The sequence below is a fragment of the Carassius auratus genome, unplaced genomic scaffold (assembly GCF_003368295.1).
Source record: "Carassius auratus strain Wakin unplaced genomic scaffold, ASM336829v1 scaf_tig00004557, whole genome shotgun sequence".
NCBI classification, from domain to species: domain Eukaryota; kingdom Metazoa; phylum Chordata; class Actinopteri; order Cypriniformes; family Cyprinidae; genus Carassius; species Carassius auratus.
In genome coordinates, this window is record NW_020523604.1 from 95,472 (window position 1) to 115,153 (window position 19,682).

Here is a 19,682-nt window from a genome sequence, read left to right on the forward strand (position 1 = left end):
CTTTTTAGTCAAATAAGGAAAACCTAAAGAAAAGGAAGGAAACATTCAGGTGTTGTCCTTTTATGATTACTGTATTCACATATTATGACTATTAACAGACTTTCATGTCATAATTATTAAGCAGCTTTTTTTATTATATCAAAATTTGATTTAATAATGTGTCACAGCAGATTCGTTTAAAGAGTGCTCTGGAAATGTATAGTAGCAAAGACGCTTTTTTCCATATTTAGCTTTTCGTTTGTGTAATATATTGGCACAGCAGTGAATTATGTGTAAATCCTCAAGTGGACTTGTGTGTACAGTACTGACATTTAGTTCCATTTCCACCCCGTTCATGAATAACTTTGATTCAGTCTATTTCAATGTAAGCTCAATACCAAACCACTGGCACCTGAGAATACTGGGAGTATTTCAAACTATATTTACTTCAAAGGTAATTTGTGGTTTGTAATGTATTAGAAATTAAGTTTATATGAATAATGTGAAGTTTGTATGCATGTAAAGGTGAGTAGCACTAAGGAATAGGGTTTGTTTTGTGATGCTTATATTTATATTACCGCTATCTGGAATTAATTATTTGTAGATATTTTTATCTGACATACTTTTACTGAATGTAATGTAAAAGTTTCTTATACACTCTGGATGGGAGCTATCAAGAAAAATAACTGTAGACCTCACATATTATTTTATACTTTATAGAGACTGAGACGTCAGACCTCAACAAAACCAGCAGTAAGTATGACAGAAAAAGCTATGTTTCTGCTTTGGTTTGTGAAATACCATAAAGCACCAAATAGTGTTCTAGCCTTTGGACCCATGGGTTTCTTTTGATTTAAAAAAAATATGCGCAAACATGAATTTGAAGCCTTAGAAACCAGATGTTTATTTGTATAAAAACACATGAGAATAATGGAGACAGAGCAGAGCAGAAGCAAACTTGATGTTGAAATTGTACTTGAAGTTATGTTTTTTTTTTTTTTTTGACATTCTATAATCTTAAATATTTACTGTTAGACATTCAGACCCAATCTTTTAGTCTTCATAGTTTTTCATTTGTAGATCTGGCTAATTGAGTTAATGTCTGTTTCCGTCACTTAATCTTGTCTTTAAATTCTATACACTGCTTCTTTTAGCATATGCTGTTGCATGCAGTGCATGAAAGAGCGCTCAGATAGACTGGCTTTTCTGTAGCCAGACCAATGTGGTCTGAATCAGATTCAAGTAAACCGATTGAGATGTGACATCAGTCCTGAGAAATCAAAATTAATATTCTAATTATACAAATTGTTCAATAAAGTCCTGTCATGTTTTAAATGGATGCTTGTTTGTTTTGTTTTTTTTCAGCAAATTTCCTAGCAAGCCTGAAAATGTTCATGTGCACAACTATTTATATATTTATTTATTTATTTATTTATGTATTTATTGCTGAAATTAAGAAAATGTAAAGATTTTAAAAATAATGTTGCTTGCCTTATTAATGTTTTATTCTGTTGTTTGTTGTGCACTTAGCTGACGGTGACGGATTACCATGTGCGATGTTCTGTAGTGTCTCGCTATGCTGTAACCACAGTAGAAAGCACCATATGGAACCAACTCCACATTACTAAAGAGGCGGCCTTTGAGGTGGATTTATCTTCATCTGCATTTATTTCCAACTTCACCATGTGAGTCAAAAATTACACCACAGTATTTGTCATTCCGGCTGTCAAATCATTTTAAAAACAGTGAAATTGCAATTAAACTGAGTATCACTTGGCTCAAGTTTGAAGTTTTCTCTGAATAGACACAGCAGGTTTATAATTGCACTAATGATTTGTTCATATGGAAAGAAGTGCTTTGTGATCAAAAGGGATTTGTTCATGTTCAGATCTAATTTACAGAAATAATTAATAATTAAGATTACTTCACTTAAATGTTAAAGTTATGATAAGATTTATTTACCCACATGCTGTTTCAAAAATGACTTAATTCTCTGTTCTTCTAATAAATGTGAGAGACATTTTTATTTACCCCAGTCGAACTTTTCAAGGTAGTTACATGAATGGTAACTTTCAAGCTGTGAAAATTACACAAAAAGAATCATAAAAGTGACACTATTTTCTAAATCTTCTGGAACCATATGAATGCTTTTTGTGTGACAAGCACACTTATATTTGAGACAAAAATCCTTGGCACATTCATGAGAAAAGTAGCAATGTCCAATGTACTCTGAACAAATCCTTTTTTTTTTTTTTTTGTCAATGATTCAGTTGATTTGGGTCATAAACCTTGAATGATTAATTCATAAATTGAAGTGATCTGTTCATCTCACTGATCCAGGTTCAGCTGTTCTTGAGTTATAATCTCAAAGAATGGGAAGATATCAACTGAATGGCAATTTAAATATGGTCTGATTGTCACTCAGAGCTTTTGAATGGCTTGTAAAAAGTCATATAGACCATTTTTCATATAGATTTTTATCATATTTTAAGGTGCTTTTGCATCCTTTTTGAAGCTTGAAAGCTTCACACCCACTGATTGTAATTACACGGAATACAGCGACCAACAGATTATTTAGAATTTCAACTTTTGTGTTACACATAAGAAAGTCATACCGGTTTGGGACCCACATGAGAGTGAGTAAATAATGAAAAATTATGAATAATTTTTAGGTGAACTGTCCATGTAACTTTCACTTAATTCTATTCTATCAGCTGTACATTTTTTTTTTTTTTTGTACAAATGAAGAAAAAAATTGAAAAGGACACTGGAATGGGGGTAAAAAAAAAGAAAAAGAATAACACAAACAAAAAGGGACCTAGCAATCATATTTGTTGACCTGAGTAAAAGTTCTGTAAACCTCTTATCCAGAAATGCGAAATATAATTTCCCACAAATAAGGCTCCATAACAGCTTGATAAAGCACACAGGGGCAGGATTTGGAAACGGACGTGGGTCAAAAGTAAAGACCGTTCAGGCCAGATGAATAGCAGGCTTTGTCAAGAAAACTCAGAAAGCTAATAGAGAAATGACGAGAACTGGCTCTGTTCACTCTCCCTTTTACCCAGCAGAGTTTACCAAGGCACACGGCCAAGGTACACATGCTCACACATTTACGTGCGTATAAATACACACACATGCGTGAAGAATGCACACATGTATCCATCAACAAAGCAGGGCTTCAAGTTTCAATGTACATTACAGATGTATATATACCCTCAAAGAATCACACAAATACATAGACACTTCCATCAGGTTCTGTATTCTTTCAAATGGCTGCAGCAAAATGTTTCTTTCATGCAGTAGCATTTGTTAAACCGTGACTGAGAGCTCTGTGTTCAGTGTCACATGCACAGCCATCCCAGACCTCTCAGTGCCACACATACATACAGGCGCCTCATTTTCCACTGTGCTTTAAACTGTCCATTCACCCTGCTCTTATTCAAACAAGCTCTTTTTCAAGGCTGTTGGTTTATTTTGGTTGGTTCTTGTTGACTTTTATTTAAATATATTTGCTTATAGGGGCTGACCTTACTTTAGCATTTTCTAAGCTTGACCCTCATGTAAAGACATAAAGAGAGTATGGATAGCCGTGTGGGTGAACTCCTTCGCGTTTATGCAGGGGAAATGCTCCTGAACTGAGCATTAAGGGGATTTTGGAAATGCTATGTGATTGCGAGAGTAATTATGGTTTGTTAGGGAAATTACATTTTATTTTTGCTGCAAACCATTTCCACTTGTTTTTGTGAGTTTAAATGAAGAAATACAAAACGCAATGGCAAAAAATCCGCACACCAAATGAAATGCACCGTTCAAGGTCTTTTGAACAAAAATGTTTTCAGTAAAGGTGACAACAAAAATTAAAGTGCACAGACAAAAAAGTAACTGCACACACACAAAAAAAGCTAGGATGTTTATAAACCAGTGAGAAGTAGTTTAGCCACCAACATATCACAGATGTTTAAACAAGACTATGATTATCAAAATATTCATGTTTTCTGCTTTGATTTATCTTTATATCCAGCACCTCAAATGGTAAGGTGTATGTGGCTCAGGTGAAGAGGAGAACTGATGCCAGGAAGATCTATGACACCGCTAAGAAGCATGGGAAAACGGCAGGACTTGTTGCTACCAAGTCAGTCCAAATTTTGTTTAATACCTTCTCCACGGGGACCTGCTTTTGGCAGAATCCCAGTGTGCAGCCATCCACTTAAAATTGCACTCTTCACATTTGACCCAACAAACATGCTGTTTTGGAATTTAATGTGTTGACAAAATCCCTATAGTTTTTCCCCATACACTTGCAGATGTTTTGAACAATAAATATTTATCCTTAAAATCAAAATCAAAATCCGAACCTGATTAACTTCTATTGTATTGCAAAGGGAACGTGAGATCGAGAAGTTCCGTGTAGCGGTCAACGTGCCTCCTGGAGCTCAGGTCTCATTCTCACTGACTTATGAGGAGCTGTTATCACGACGTCTCAGCCGTTATGAGCTGTCTTTGGGTCTACGGCCTGGCCAACCTGTGCAGAACTTCTCCCTGGACGTCAGCATATCAGAGCGGACAGGCATCAGCTTTATCAGAGCCTTGCCACTGCGAACCAGTCGACTGCTAACCAGCAATGCTCAAGGTACACTAAAAGAACCACTTCTGTCATATCAGTGCTTTAGAATGAACAATCTCAAAATACATGGTTAATCTTATTTTCACTGATCTTTCAGTGGATGCAGATCCTCCTCCATCGACCAAGGTTGAGCAGAATCCTTACTGCGCACATGTGCACTATACTCCCACCATACAGCAACAGAAGAACATCTCCCCCAGAGGTCTCAATGCAGACTTCATCATTCAGTACGACGTAGAGCTCAAAGACCCCATGGGGGACATCCAGGTCTTCACACTAATGCATCTGATTGGTGATACCAGAATAGCAGTGGTCCTGGTGTAACCCTGTGTAATGTTTTCTCTTGTTTTTTTTTTTGTGTTTTTTTTCTACTCCAGGTTGATGATGGCTACTTTGTTCATTACTTTGCACCTCGAGGGCTTCCTGTAGTTCCTAAAGATGTCATCTTTGTCATTGACATCAGCGGCTCTATGATTGGCACAAAAATTAAGCAGGTAGCATGTCAGCCATCTCAACACCACAACTTATTGAGAAGGAGATAAAGAACAATGAACAATGTATTTCTCCACTGTTTTTTACATCAGACCAAGGCAGCAATGACCACCATACTGAGTGACCTACGTGAGGGAGATTACTTCAATCTCATCACTTTCTCAGATAAAGTCCACACCTGGAAGAAAGGCCGCACTGTGCGGGCCACTCGGCAAAACGTGCGGGATGCTAAGGAATTTGTCAGGAAAATAATCGCAGAAGGCTGTAGGTGTTTCTTCTGTATCTTTAAGTATTTTTATTATTCAAAATAAAACATGGTTTGCTGCAGAATTTTTGATTTAACACATTTAATTTACATATATAATTATACTTTTTGCATAATAAGCATTATATATATATATATATATATATATATATATATATATATATATATATATATATATATATATATATATATATATATATATATATATATATATATATATATATATATGTACAGTATGTTTCATAAACCTTAATTACATTTGCTTCATTTCAAGACAGACATCTATTAATGTAACTTGATGTTCAGTAAGTGAGCCAGATTGATTTAGTGAATCAGTAAATGCTAATTAACTAATTGAGTTCAGTGACTGATTCAAACTAGTAACCCATAGTTATTTTTTAAGTTATCAAAGGATGACGGTGTTTGTGAATCATAATTTCCTATATGCTGTTTTTTTTTTTTTTTTTTTTTTTAATCAATAGAAAGACATGTTTTTGCCCTTATTTTGTGGTACACTATTTTATCTCATCACAATAAATTTGGACTGGAAACTCGCGGATAAATGTTTTCATGCAATTTATGTTGCTATGAATCTTGAGATTAAACAGCCACAGTGGAGATTCAGTTATGCAAGAAATACTGCAATAAATCTTTTCTCCTTACACCAGGGACAAACATCAATGGAGCTCTACTGTCTGCGGCCCACTTGCTAAATCCATCCTCACACCCGTCTTCATCCACTGGCCGTGTGCCTTCGTCTCACCGTGTTCCTATGATCATCTTCCTAACTGATGGAGAAGCCACTATTGGGGAGACAGAGCCAGATGTGATTCTGCACAATGCACAAAATGCTTTGGGTTTAGCTTCGTTATTTGGCCTGGCCTTTGGAGATGATGCTGATTTTCCAATGTTGAGAAGGCTGGCATTGGAGAACCGGGGTGTGGCTCGGATGGTAAGTGGCGTTCTATGAGTATGCCTATACAAGAAAAAAAAAGTTAAAAGTCTCCAGCATTCCTGGAACACACAAATTCAATTAAAGACATAGTTCACCCAAAAATTAAAACTACCCCATGATTTACTCCCCCTTCAAGCCATTAAAAGGTGTATATTCTTCTTTCAGATAAATACAGTTGGAGTTATATTACAAAAATTTCCTGGCTCTTACAAGCTTTATCATTGCAGTGATTGGTGGTTGAGATTTAGAAGGCCAAGAAAAAGTGTGTATTCATTCATCATATATATATATATATATATATATATATATATATATTATATATATATATATATATATATATATATATATATATATATATATATATATATATATATATATATAACTCCATTTGTATTTGTCTGAAAGAAGAAAGTCATATACACCTAGGAAGACATTTTTGGGTGAACTATCTCTTTAAGCAATTACAAACAGTCAAAAAATTCCCAATGCTGTTGGACTGTATATCAGTGCTCCTGGAATGACATTCAGCCAATCCGTTTGAGGACTGGAACTGTATAATAAGAATATTTTATTTAAATGATTTACATTAAATTATGTGTAAATGAAATGATGATAAATATTTTAATTTGTTTGTTGTCTTTCAGGTATATGAGGACGATGATGCAGCTGTCCAGTTGAAAGGCTTCTATGATGAAGTCGCTAGCCCTCTGCTTTCAGATATCCAGCTGTCCTATCTAGACGATCAGGTGTATGATATCACTCGCTCTCTGTTCCCCAACTACTTCCAGGGCTCTGAATTGGTAGTCACGGGTCGCCTTAAGCCAGGTGTACAGGATCTAAAGGTTACACTAACAGCAAACGATTCAAAACAGAAAGTCAGAGTGGAGAATGAGCTGCCATTGGCCAAAGCAGTTGTAAATGGCACAGAACAGTCTCTGGGCTGTGCACAGGCACTGGAGGGCATTCCTAGCTTTGTGCATCGTCTCTGGGCTTATTTCACAATCAAAGAGTTGCTCTTGGCTAAAATTAACACCTCGGATGTGTTCCTACAGCGACTTCTAGTAGATAAAGCCACCAATCTTTCGCTGAAGTACAATTTTGTAACACCGGTCACATCGTTGGTTGTGATCAAACCAGATATCGATGAACCTGATCCCACTATTAGCCCTTCTGTCATGGCTACTACCAGCAAGACGTCAACCAGTACCGTAGTGGGTTCTACAAACGTGACGAATCAGACCTCTCACGCTGCACCAAAAATATCATCCACATCTGCAGCAGGAAACAAAAAAACCAGCTCGCTCTCACCTCCAAAAACAAACAAACCTTCTGTCACCAAATCTGTACGAGCACATCCACCACCCTCAGGGCTTCACACCACAGGTCGACCTCCAAACACTTCCGTTTCCCTTAACAAAACAATCCCTCCTCCATCACCTAAGAAGACCACTACAGGACCACTTAAGGCCACCTCTACCCCAATTTCCAGCAAGCCATCCTCCTCACCTCCAAGCACCATCAAAACCACACCAGCCTCGGCTAAGATTTCCAACACACCTGTCAGTACAGCAAAAACCACTTCTTCCACTCCACCAGTCAAAAGCACAACGCTAGCCACCTTAGTCAAAACTGCACCATCTGTGGTGAAAGACTCTTCTTCAGATGTTGAGAACTCTACTACCTCAGGACTCACAACGCTTGAGCAGGGCAAACAAACATTAACCGCTACAGCATCTACCACAGATGCTAATTCAGACATTCAGGTTGAACTGGAAGTGGCCACACTGATGGCTCCTTCGTTTCTGCCTATGCCAGGAATGACAGATGCTCCGAAGCTGTATGAAGCCTCTCGTTTTCTGGGTGAGTCCCTTCTAAGGAGCAGCAGCTGAAATCTCTAGCCACAATTTTGCAGATATTTGATAGTTTTTTTGTTCTTTGAATGTTACATAACATAGGATAACCAAAGTGCCATTGAATGTAACGGTTGTTTATGTGTCCTCTATTTTTACATTCTTCTCTGTCCATCAGATGTGTCCTCATCCATCCAGATTCAGACGAAAGGTAATGCAGTCCATTTTATCTTCATTCTACTTCTTTGGTTTAGACACCGTATGTGTCCACAAGGTCAGATTAATTAAGTAGTGCTGAACATTCATCTTCAATGAATTTTCTATAGCTACATACCAATTGACAGAGTCTCTATTCTGTGTTCACTTCTCTTCCAATGACATCTGTTTATGTTAACTTCACTCGATAAAATGTGTTTTTGATCTGTCATGTCTTGCACACAATTGTGTACAAACCATACCTGGAACTAATTAAACTGAATAATAACTCTGGAAACTCCTTTTCATGTTACCTCATGCAACAGTTCTTTCTGGTTCTCGAATCTGATTGGCTGAGAGGAGTGCGATCATTCTAGTGATAACAGAGTGCCAACCGTTTGTATCACACCACTTGCAGTATTTCTCACACTATAATTTTATGTTTTTGAATGTAGTTTTAAGAGTTTTTTTAGCCAAGAACATACTTGAGTAGACTTCAAATATAAAAATTTATTTGAATATTTGCTTCAACATGTGCTCCAGTTTGTCAGCGTCCGTTTAGAGCTTATGAACCTGGCAAGAGCCACCTTACCTCAGCCAACTCTTCTGGAATTTGCCACTGGCTTTGATGCCTCTGTAGTGGTTAAACATGAGATTGAATTTGTTTTGGGTACATCTTACAGACAATCTTTGGTCTCATTAATCTATTATATGTTCCAGAACAAATAGTTTTGGTTGAGGGGAAAACCTTATCACTTTATAATTTATGTAACTTTAATGCTGTATGTTGGGTCTTGTGTATTTAAGCACTTCAACTGTGGTATAAATGTGATATCACATTCCTAGCTGTGCGATATGGCTGTGATTGCCTATGGCCGAATCACAGCCATGACAGTATACTGCCATATTGCACTGCTATTGGTTTGATATTGCTGATTTAAGTACTGGAGTGATGTGCAGTGATTGGTGGGTAAATTTACCTCTACACTTACTTTTGAAGTGAGGTGTTGATATCCCTTTATTTCGTATTCTGTTTGCTGTGCCCTTCGAACGTAACATGTACATAGTAAGTATTAGAATCTCACTAAAGATGGCAATATACACACCGAAGTCCACTTTGCAGTGCACTTACAGGCAAATGAAAACACATCTTGTTGTGGAAATGAAAGCAGAGCAAATACTTAGAGTGCCAAAATGTTGGTAAACATTCAGGTTTATGTTATTAACAGGAAGAAAAACTAAGTTGCAGCCATAAAGCCGAGTGGACACATATGGCCAGGGTGATATTAGGGTTAAGTTGTATCTTCCTTGATTGTGTTTCTCTTAATCTTTTATACAGATATTGAACTTATTAAAGGTAAGTTACACATTTTCAAAGGCTAAATCAGTTTGATAACGTTTCAAAATATAAACAATAACTTCCAAAACATGAGTCAAATCAAGCCAAAGCTGCATGTTTTTGTGTGTGTGTGTGTGTGTGTGCAGATTATGATACAACATATGACCACGACTATGACTACAACATCCATTATGAGTCATGTGAGTTAAAAGCATCACAAATTTTAGCTAGGTCTATTTTTTTTTTTTTTTTTTTTTTTAGCTACCAGGAATTATGTAGTTTTTTTAATGTATAAATTTTTCTTTCAGATTCTGATGCTGAAGTGTCTGGTAAACACATCCTTCATTTATCAATTCATAATCTGTGTTTGTGCAATACAAAAACATTCAGAAATGCAGTGTGCATCTACAATTATTAACTTGTAATAAGCACATTTTACTTCAGTATGCCTTCAATTTCAACAGACCCAGATAACCAACCCAGTTTAAGTTCAGTTAGAGTGTTCTCCTCCTCAGGTATGTCTCAAGGACAGAAATATTCTTATGAAATATTCAGTTTTTCCTTGAGAAATTTTTGCACATGTAAAGTTAAATATAAGTTAAATATAATATAAATCTCATTAACATAAGAGTATTTTGTCTCTTAAAGTGGATGGAGACCCACATTTTGTTGTTCAGCTCCCAAAGCTCCATCAGAACTTGTGTTTTACCATCGATGGCAGGGCTGATGATGTACTACGGCTTCTTGTGGACCCAGACAAAGGTTTTATGGTTATACATCCACTGTATAGCTTATTGTTTAGATTCTCTTTTAACATGATTGATGTCTCTTGTTCCTGTTTTAGGCATTATTGTGGATGGGCATTTAATGCTGGCTCCTTCTAAAGAGGGGCTGGAGAATTGTACTCGTACCTTCTTCGACAGGATTTCTATCACTACAGCCAAAGGTGCCATTATGATCACATTAACACTGGACTCCGTACAAGTGAAAGTGAATGGGAAGGAAATTGAGATGCTGCCCACCAATCAGAGAGGTTCTGTGGAGCGGCATGGCATGAGAATTATGGTTGAAGAACACCACAGCTGTCGGATTGAGCTCGGGGTTGGTGTGCAGTTCCTCATTCTCTTCCATCACTACACCCATCCCAAATACTTCCAAATGGAGCACCTGGGCTTCTATATTGCAGACGGAAAGGGGCTTTCTCATCTCACTCAAGGGCTGTTGGGTAGGTGACATCATTTTTTCCGATCTTATTCACTGAGATGTCAAATGGTTTTTCAGCCACATTTCGGACATTTTTAAGCTCTTGTATGGGTATTTATTTCCAGGCCAGTTTCAACATGCCTTTATGGAGGTCAAAAGGGTTTCAAGGGACCAGGCTGGTTTCCATCATGCACAAACAAATAAGAACACTTCACTGGCCATGGGTTTGCTAAAGAAAGGAGACGAGCATTTTCCTGTCACTCTACAAGACAAGATTCTGAAGGACTCATCCAGGAAGCGGCACTCAGCTCAATGTTGGGTGGTGCCAAAGGTGGATGTAGAGAGACTTCTGGGCCATTCCTATGAGAGCTATGTTGTGGATCGCCAATAGATAACCTTCATACCATGTCTCCACAACTACAGAGTTCAAAAAGGTACAGAAAAGACACTGGAACTTGAATTTTCTTCTATTTGACAGTGAAAAAACAACTGATGGGGGAGAGAATAGGAATATACACAAGCTGTGATGAACTGAAGGATGATTATGAAGCATTGACTGGTCCAAATATTTGCATTTGAACTAACTATATATATATATATATATATATATATATATATATATATATATATATATATATATATATATATATATATATTATACACAATTTTTTTTATATTTATTAAATGTTTCCTTGGTGAACAAATTTTCTTTCAAAAACAAAAAAAAAATCTTGCTGCAGTGTTTTTTATCAGTAAATCTCTATATATGCCTTTATTTAATATAATATAATACAGGAATTGTGTAAAATGATTATAATATTGTATATTAGAAATTAATATTGAATGCTTTACTTTAAGGAAATGTTTCTTCATGTGCCAATAACCAAACGTAACCAAAGAATTATTGAGTTTCATTTTATTCATATTTATTTCTGTTTTTGTTGCACAAGACTGCTCAAACACGAGATGAAATTTAAAATTGTCGAGTTTGTGTGTCAGTTTTTTTTTTTTTAAAGATGTTTAGTTGTTTCACCGTTGAAAATGAAAGACAAAATGAAAATAAATACAGTACAAACAGTTAATCCAAACAAATGCAACAATATGCTGGAGAGGTGCAAAACATAACCAATTTAGCAATGCAGCGTAATTCTATTTGATTCCAGATTCATTAGTTCACAATCTAATTTGTGCACTGGAAGGAAAAGAGTTCAAGACCTGTATGTTTCTATGTGAGTCTATAAGGCCATAAGTGACTTTGGCCCAATAAAATTCAAGAATGTAATGAAAATGTCACACTTGTTTTACATAAAAATGAAGGGGGGGGGGCTACAGTCAAAGGCTTTTTCTCAGCAAAGGTGAGTATGGAAAACATGAGAATGCTTGTATATTCTACACTGAAAGCTGTACAGTGAGCGTTCAAACAGCACACCATTATCATCTGCTCCAGACTAACTATTGATGCCAATGCAAATCATTTGAAAACCGAAACAAGCATGGTTAGAGATATAAGTAATGGTGAAAACGACCAGTCATTGTTCAATACAAAGTTTGTCTTCTTGTGGTTTCTAACAGCCAAGAGAAAATGCAGAGACTACACGTGTCAATCACAGATAAAACAGAAATCAAAGATGCAGAATGATTGCATGATGCAGTGAGAATCTTTACAGTACATAAAGAGAGGCGTAGTGTTCATAATTCAAAGTTAGAGCATGTGTATTTAGTAGATTAGATTCAGCCTGGTTTACAAGAGCCAGAATATCAACGGATACAGCTACTATCAAATACCAAAGGATCTGATACTCATTAAATTCACATGATCGATTTCTTCTGCCGCTGTGGGAGTGAACATTGCTTCCACGTTCTTAAGACTCATTTCCAGTAACAGACCAAGAGATCGACTCATGTTTGCACACATTTTCATTCGATAACAGATGTCCATATCCGTTTTCACTACAAACAAAATGAATGACAGCAGGAACGTAGAATAAGGTCAGGAATTGTGAGGTCATACAACATTTTTAAGAGTTAGCACAAAGACTGTAATTTAAGTTAATGGCTTACAGTTTGCTTCTATACTGCATATTATACATCTCATTCAATTTAGTAAAAAAAACAAATCTAACAATAATAATAAAAAAAGACCAGTGCGTTAAAAGAGCGGAAAGATCGTGAATAGGAAGTGCAATGATGTGAAACTGTCAGCTCAGGTTTTGATTGCTGGATCTAGCGAAGTCAGATTTACTTTTGTACCACTTTGTGTTTTAAATATTATATTACATCCTTTTTCCAGGTGTCAAACTCTAGTGTTTAATGGTGATCTTACAATAAGTTTGTCAGTGACCCTTTCCTGAAGTACAGGAAAGCTGCTGTAGTGTTCACATGAAGCTGTTAAATGTCAAAGTGACGACAGTATGCTAAACTAACAGTCTGAGGACAGTTGGGGGTACTTCACGAAAGTTGATGAGAAATCGTTTTAATATAATATTCTCCTTCAATATTCAAGGAATCGTTCACATGTATGGGCTTCAGTCAAAGACGATATTCAGAGAACAAAGACACGCTTCACTTCAACAGGATATTTTGCGCAAACGATACATACTGCTTGTGTAAGAATCTAAATAGCATGTTGGTGTGAGCCCAGTTTGTAGTGCAGAGTTGTGGAATGTGAGCGATAGAGCGTTTGTGTGTCTGTGTGCTGAACTGTAAGTATCCGAACAGAGACACGGGAGGGGTGTGGAGACAATGAGCAAAGAGCACTCTGGGAAAGATAAGGTCGGCTGAAAGAGTTTTACAGTGTTGTTGATTCTGTTCTGCGTGACCTCTGAACCCAGCCAGGTAAATCCCGTTCAGCTCGCCTCATCTCTCCCTCCACCTGATCATTGCCTCTCCACTCCTCCGTCACTCATCCACCCCTCACTGCTCGTCCTCGCCGAAGACGTCGTTCTGTTTACGCTTCATGTTCTCAAAGTCGAAGTCGCTGCCTGTCATGCGCTTGTAGATGTCCTTGATGTCGTTACAAGTTGTTTCAAAATGAGTGGTGGCATCGTAGGAGCGCGATGCAAAAACCTGAAAGAAAAAAGTTTTTTTTTTATATACTGCCCAGCCGTGCCTTATTTAAAGAAATTACTGTGAAGCCAGTTGTTGATAACTAAAACTATTAAAATAGTTTAATTGAAATGAAGCTGAAATAAAATTCCATATAAATAGTTAGATGTACGATGTACTAAGATAAAGTACTAAAATTAGACCTAAAACTGAAACGAAAATAAAGCTGAATAGAAAGATTTAAAAAATTCAACTATTAAAATAATTTTAAACTACTGAATAAAGTACACTGAAGTTAATACTTATATTTAATATTATTTTAGCTTAAATCAAAACTTTACTAAATGTGTGTGTGTGTGTGTGTGTGTGTGTGTGTGTGTATGTATGTATGTATATATATATATATATATATATATATATATATATATATAAAATGATAAAAAAAGAAAAAGCACAAAATAAAATGCCTAAAACTGAGTGAAGATATCAAAAGTAATTCTAAATAATAATAATAAATACTACAATAGTAGAAATATTATATTAAAATGACTGTGGGAAGCTGACCTGGCTCTCTGTACCATCATCTGTGGGTTCATACATGTCACTGATGGCCACAAACCTGTAAAAATGACAAAATACAAAAATGTGCATTCATGTAGTATGATCTATATGTTTGTTTAATACATTTAGCTGTAGTCCATGAATTTAGCTGTGGCCATGTGGCTTTGCAGATAAAAGTATGAAAGTGGTCTGAAGAGTGTATTTTTTTTTATCTTCTGAACCATGCTACTTGGTATTTACATTATTAAAGTTCTTCACTAAAACTGAGCCAAATAAACAGGGCATAGAATGCAGAAAACTGAGAGTAAACTTACTTTTGGTCAATGGGCTCCAGGAGTTCGAGAGCAGGTTCGATTTCGATTTCAGGGTCAGAGGTTTCCACAGTGGTGCTCACAATAGCGATGTACTTCCCCTGAGCCGCCACATTATGGGCGTAGGAGATCATGCAAACATAGATATCTAGAGGCAATAAGGAATAAATTGTACATTAACTTTTCTTTACACTCTTTTTCAGCTTATCTCATTTTTTAAATGAAAGCAAGCAGCGCCCTCTAGTGATGACTACACACAAGTACTGATGCACAGAATTTAATTCATAATATACATCTTTTTTTACCAGTATGAACCCACGACCTTTTGCACTGCTAACACAATGCTCTTCCACTGAGAGAGAGAGAGAGAGAGAGAGAGAGAGAGAGACTAATAGACTAGTGTCGTCTTATCCTGCAAATATTGATATATTGTCACTCACCTGATTTGCGGTTAACCTGGTTCTGAGGGATGATGATCTGGCAGGAATTGGCATCATTAGTGTTTTTAATGGGATGGCTGAGGACGCAGATGACCCGGATCACCTGGCCGACTTTGTGCACGCGGTCCGGGATGTAGCTAGGGTCGCAGATGAGCTGCTTGCAACGGGCAACCTGGAAAAAGCAGGATTACTGAGGCAAGCCAGACTTCACGCATAAACTTATGCATGAAAACCAAAAAAAAAAAAAAAAGTTTATTCTCATGATGCATGCTTGATGAAATTAACCAAATATAAATGTCAGCTCTGTCTCAAAGAAAATTCCATGCATTGTCCTCTTGTAATAAATCTGTTTAATTGTTAATAATTTATATAAATAATTATTATTTTTAGTTACGTCACACTGCAAACAACGCTTGTCTTAAAGATTTACCTCTCCCTCTGATTTCACGCCCACCACGTGTCCTCCCTCCATCACTATCTCATCCACTGGTTTGTTCAGCATGTAGGTTCCTCCATAAATTGCACTTAACCTGTAAGTTCACAAGGAAAAAGGACCATGTTTATAACACATTGACACTCAACACATGATTACCAGGATGATTGGCTGACCTAGCAAACCCTTGAGGCAGCTCCCCCAGTCCGTACAGAGGGTACAGGTATGGGCTCTTCCCGTAGCGTGCCAGAGACTCACTGTAGAGCTTGATCCTATTGATGGTCTCCAGACACGGCTGCTCAAGGTAACTAGGAGGAATTCAATTCACTTTAGTCCATTTACCACCAATGAAAAAGCATGTGAAAAGTAAGACACCACATGTGAATAGACATCTAATAGACATCGGAGTACTTCCTCAGCTGATTAATCACAGTGTATAACGACAGTCGTTCTGTACTACAAGATTTCTAAGGTGTCGTGTTTGAATATGCAAATGAGGCATTATCTGATTAAATATGCACTGATTTGCATACATTTCCACAACATTGGATACAGTTTCATTTCGCTGACACCTGAATATCTATAAGACATTTATTTTTATTATTCCATACATTAGAAAATACTGTCAGCAGCCAGAAATAAATCTTTATAATGACATATAAACAAACCCTCCTGTAAAAATCATCAGTATATGGATAGGAATACAATCTGAAAGTTAGATGAATTTAAGTGCTAATGAAGTGAAAAAATATATAAAACTCATTCTGAGAAAAAAAAAACTGTAATTGAAATATACAGATGCATATAAATAAATGTAATAAAATAAACATGTCACACAATGTTTTTTTTCCTACAGTGACTTGTCTTCAATTGTATGTTTAAAGATGAGAGCAATGATAAGACACTTGGGGTTTTGTAACACGAGCAACACTTACTCGTCTGTCCTGTAGAGGGCCAGGGCATGTCCCGTGAAGTCGACCACGTCCTGACCCAGGTCAAACTTCTTGTACACATCTCCCATCGTTGTGAGTTTGGGATCAACGCCTTCAAAAGTCTTCGGGTCGTTCTCATCAAAGTTGGCCACGAAAACTAGGAACTTGCGGAAACGTCTCTTCTCAAACATTCCCATTAGGTCTAAGCAACACATGTCAAGGGGCAACTAAATGAATCAGCAATTTTATCAAAAACAATCATTCCTGACTTAGTCCTAGAGACAATAAAACACTAGCTGGACATACTTGAAGCCAGTGCCTCTGTCTCAGTAGAGGGCACTTTGTAGATTTTCCCTCCTTTATACACGAAGCTTCCCTCGACCACTTTGAAGTCAAGATATCTGGTGACTTCCGTGTATAGAAGCATCTTAACTAACTGACCTTAAGGAAGAAAACAATGACAAAATGCAGTGGAACATTATTATTATTCTAAATATTCTAAACAAAATTACAGACTTGCATGACTTTAAGGACAACAATCTAATCCAAAAACATGTTTTGAGCAATATTATCACACCAACTAACATGCTACTTAAGTTTTTACCATTGGCCATTAAAAATTTAGGAATAAGATCCACATTCCAGTCTCTTCCCCGGCCCATTGACTCTGGGGGGCTGTCTGAAATCCCAAATCTCTTATAGAGCTGAGAGAAAAGCATGTAAAATGTGAGTGCATGCGGAAATGTTTTATTTTTATTAAAGAAATGTATTTATATAAACAGTAATAGTCAAATAAAACATTAATGTGTTAAATACATTAACACAAATAGCAATATTTATTCTGGCAGTTATACAGTTATAGTAAACGTGCAATATCAAGCAGACATGAGATTGGAGTAGTGACAGTGGTACATGTGAAGCATCCTAACCTCCTCCAGGGGTGTGATGGAGGAACTTTCACCTCCGTAGTATGGATTTCTGTCCATATGCAAAACTTTCTTCCCATTCACAGACATGATCCCAGAGAGAATACATTCCTACACAAATAAACATAATTTATTTGAAATAATCAGTCTTGGATATAATTATAATTATTTTTCATCTGTTGACATGGCATCGGGTATCTATCCATTGCCTTGACTTCCGTGTTAAACATTGGGATGGATGCGAGTTACCCCACCCAACTATGATGGAAAGTGCGATTCATTTCCGCGAATCGGTTCTTTTGAACACTTCATGGAGAGCTTTGAAAACGAATTCTTTTGATTCGTCTACCTCATTCTGACCTCCTAGCGTGGCCTATTAAATGTTTTGGAGGTTGATTAACATCTGTTTATTGTAATTGTGTGTGTTCCAATTACGTTTGTTGCAGCCATGACATAAAACAGTAATAATTTAGAACCTAAATATAATTTAGTCAGGCTACATTAAGCAATACTTTAATTAGTTTACATCTTATAGCTAAGAGTTCTACATCCAAATGTTAAATGTAAATGTATGTAAAACTTCCATATAATTAAGTCGTAACTACATTTCCTGGAGGTATTTATAAAATGTCTACTATTCGGCTATTAATGAGTCAACGACCGAAGAACCTCTCAGATCGATTCACTGAAATGAACCGACTCACAAGAACAATTCCTTCACGAATCGAACATCGCTACGCCCAGCCCACATTATGAGCCGCAGCCCAGCCACTATCCTCCATGAGGAAAATAGAGAAAACGTTTGATAAAACCCCCTTTTTGTGTTATTATTATTATTATTATTATTAATACTGTTATTTGCACGCATGTAACATATGTCTAGCTCCCACGTTTGTAAAAGAGAGCTCTTTAGAATAACAATAACAAAAATAAATACTCACCTTATACCAGAATTACAGGCAGACAGTGACCTAACATCACTTAAATAGGCTACAATACAGCTTTTACGTTGGCAAACCACAAAAGGCGAAATATCCTCAATGAATACATATATTTCCCCTATTTCGACGCCCGAGCGAATGGGATACCTGATGCCACTCCTTAGAACCAGACACTGTGAGAAGAATCATTCATTACTTTTTAATAACTGCTTTCAATGTCAATTTAACTATGCAGCCTCAATGGCTTTGAAAATTCGGGGGAAGTTGGATTTGTGATGGATTACACTCGTATTCATGCAGAAAATGCGAGAAATACTGGCTCACTAAACAGACACAGCACAGTAGGCTACTGATCCAAAGGATGCGTCAGCAATAGGCCATCGGGTTCAGTCTAACGCAAAGCATCTATTCGTACAGCCACATCTCTAAGCATCCGAGCATCCCTCGGCAACATTAATCTGTCTCCAAAGCGAGCGGGTCATCAGTGACCCAAATGCGCTACTCACTGTGAGTCCGGTGCCCAATACGATAACATCATATTCCTCATCCATGTTGTATTACAGTGGATCTCCCGTCTTTAGCCAAATTTCAGTAAAACGGTGTTGATGCAACGAAATGTTTATGCAGAACGAGTCTTTTGTCCTATTAGCGGCAAAACGACCTCTTTGGAAACAATTATCGCTCAAATAATTTGACACGTATCACAATTGATCACTGACTGTGGTGCGACCGGCGAGAACGACCAAAGATGGCCCTGACCACAGCACGAGCTCCAGCGGTGCGGAGACATTCGCGAAATAATATAGTGCAACTCCCTAAACCGAGATGATCAATATTGCTGAAAACGTCATGAACAAAGACTTATAATTAAGCCGTAAATATAAATTCAGTAAAAATATCAACGCTCACACCCTGGTAAATGTTACCGAATACAGTTTACTACGCTCGGTGGCACTTATTCATTTCCCCATCTTCCATCTGAATGGCACAGGGCGCAGTCCCAGTCCCAGATATCCCTCCGCCGACAACACCGTGGATGATGAAGCCATAATGCGTGAATTAAAGTGGTGTTGATTAAGATAATATCCTTTTTAGAGTTCTGCAAACTAATCTTTCTACTTATATAGAATATATATTAACATACTGCCTATGTGATCTGTCAGTAATGAAAATAAGCTTGATTTAAAA

General features: G+C 37.0%; 2 protein-coding genes across 2 annotated transcripts; one reads left to right on the forward strand and one right to left on the reverse strand.

Moving 5' to 3' along the window:
- Positions 1 to 99: 99 nt before the first annotated feature.
- itih6 (inter-alpha-trypsin inhibitor heavy chain family member 6) lies at positions 100 to 11,500 on the forward strand. The gene is made up of 18 exons (XM_026243815.1): positions 100 to 433; positions 700 to 732; positions 1,510 to 1,664; positions 4,004 to 4,114; positions 4,365 to 4,612; positions 4,704 to 4,873; positions 4,984 to 5,100; positions 5,191 to 5,362; positions 6,032 to 6,315; positions 6,963 to 8,178; positions 8,347 to 8,379; positions 9,703 to 9,720; positions 9,849 to 9,902; positions 10,011 to 10,031; positions 10,167 to 10,217; positions 10,351 to 10,464; positions 10,547 to 10,927; positions 11,031 to 11,500. Exons 1-18 carry the CDS (start codon positions 269 to 271, stop codon positions 11,294 to 11,296), a joined length of 3,609 nt encoding a protein of 1,202 aa, XP_026099600.1. The 5' UTR covers positions 100 to 268; the 3' UTR covers positions 11,297 to 11,500.
- Positions 11,501 to 11,904: 404 nt separating this feature from the next.
- gdi1 (GDP dissociation inhibitor 1) lies at positions 11,905 to 19,312 on the reverse strand. The gene is made up of 11 exons (XM_026243833.1): positions 19,001 to 19,312; positions 17,557 to 17,664; positions 17,232 to 17,331; positions 16,934 to 17,068; positions 16,631 to 16,829; positions 15,872 to 16,003; positions 15,693 to 15,792; positions 15,263 to 15,434; positions 14,826 to 14,970; positions 14,515 to 14,569; positions 11,905 to 13,971 (listed from the first exon to the last, which is right to left on the reverse strand). Exons 1-11 carry the CDS (start codon positions 19,043 to 19,045, stop codon positions 13,819 to 13,821), a joined length of 1,344 nt encoding a protein of 447 aa, XP_026099618.1. The 5' UTR covers positions 19,046 to 19,312; the 3' UTR covers positions 11,905 to 13,818.
- Positions 19,313 to 19,682: the final 370 nt, after the last annotated feature.

What these genes read in the sequence shown, in the direction of transcription:
- gdi1 (XM_026243833.1), bottom strand. Translation starts at nt 19,045, where the DNA reads ATGGATGAGGAATATGATGTTATCGTATTGGGCACCGGACTCACA. An exon ending in TATTGGGCACCGGACTCACA is followed by an intron (nt 17,665 to 19,000) that starts GTGAGTAGCGCA and finishes TTATTTGTGTAG; the next exon opens with GAATGTATTCTCTCTGGGAT. An exon ending in CCATCACACCCCTGGAGGAG is followed by an intron (nt 17,332 to 17,556) that starts GTTAGGATGCTT and finishes CTTTTCTCTCAG; the next exon opens with CTCTATAAGAGATTTGGGAT.
- itih6 (XM_026243815.1), top strand. Translation starts at nt 269, where the DNA reads ATGTGTAAATCCTCAAGTGGACTTGTGTGTACAGTACTGACATTTAGT. An exon ending in CAACATCCATTATGAGTCAT is followed by an intron (nt 9,903 to 10,010) that starts GTGAGTTAAAAG and finishes TTTTTCTTTCAG; the next exon opens with ATTCTGATGCTGAAGTGTCT. An exon ending in TCTCACTCAAGGGCTGTTGG is followed by an intron (nt 10,928 to 11,030) that starts GTAGGTGACATC and finishes ATTTATTTCCAG; the next exon opens with GCCAGTTTCAACATGCCTTT.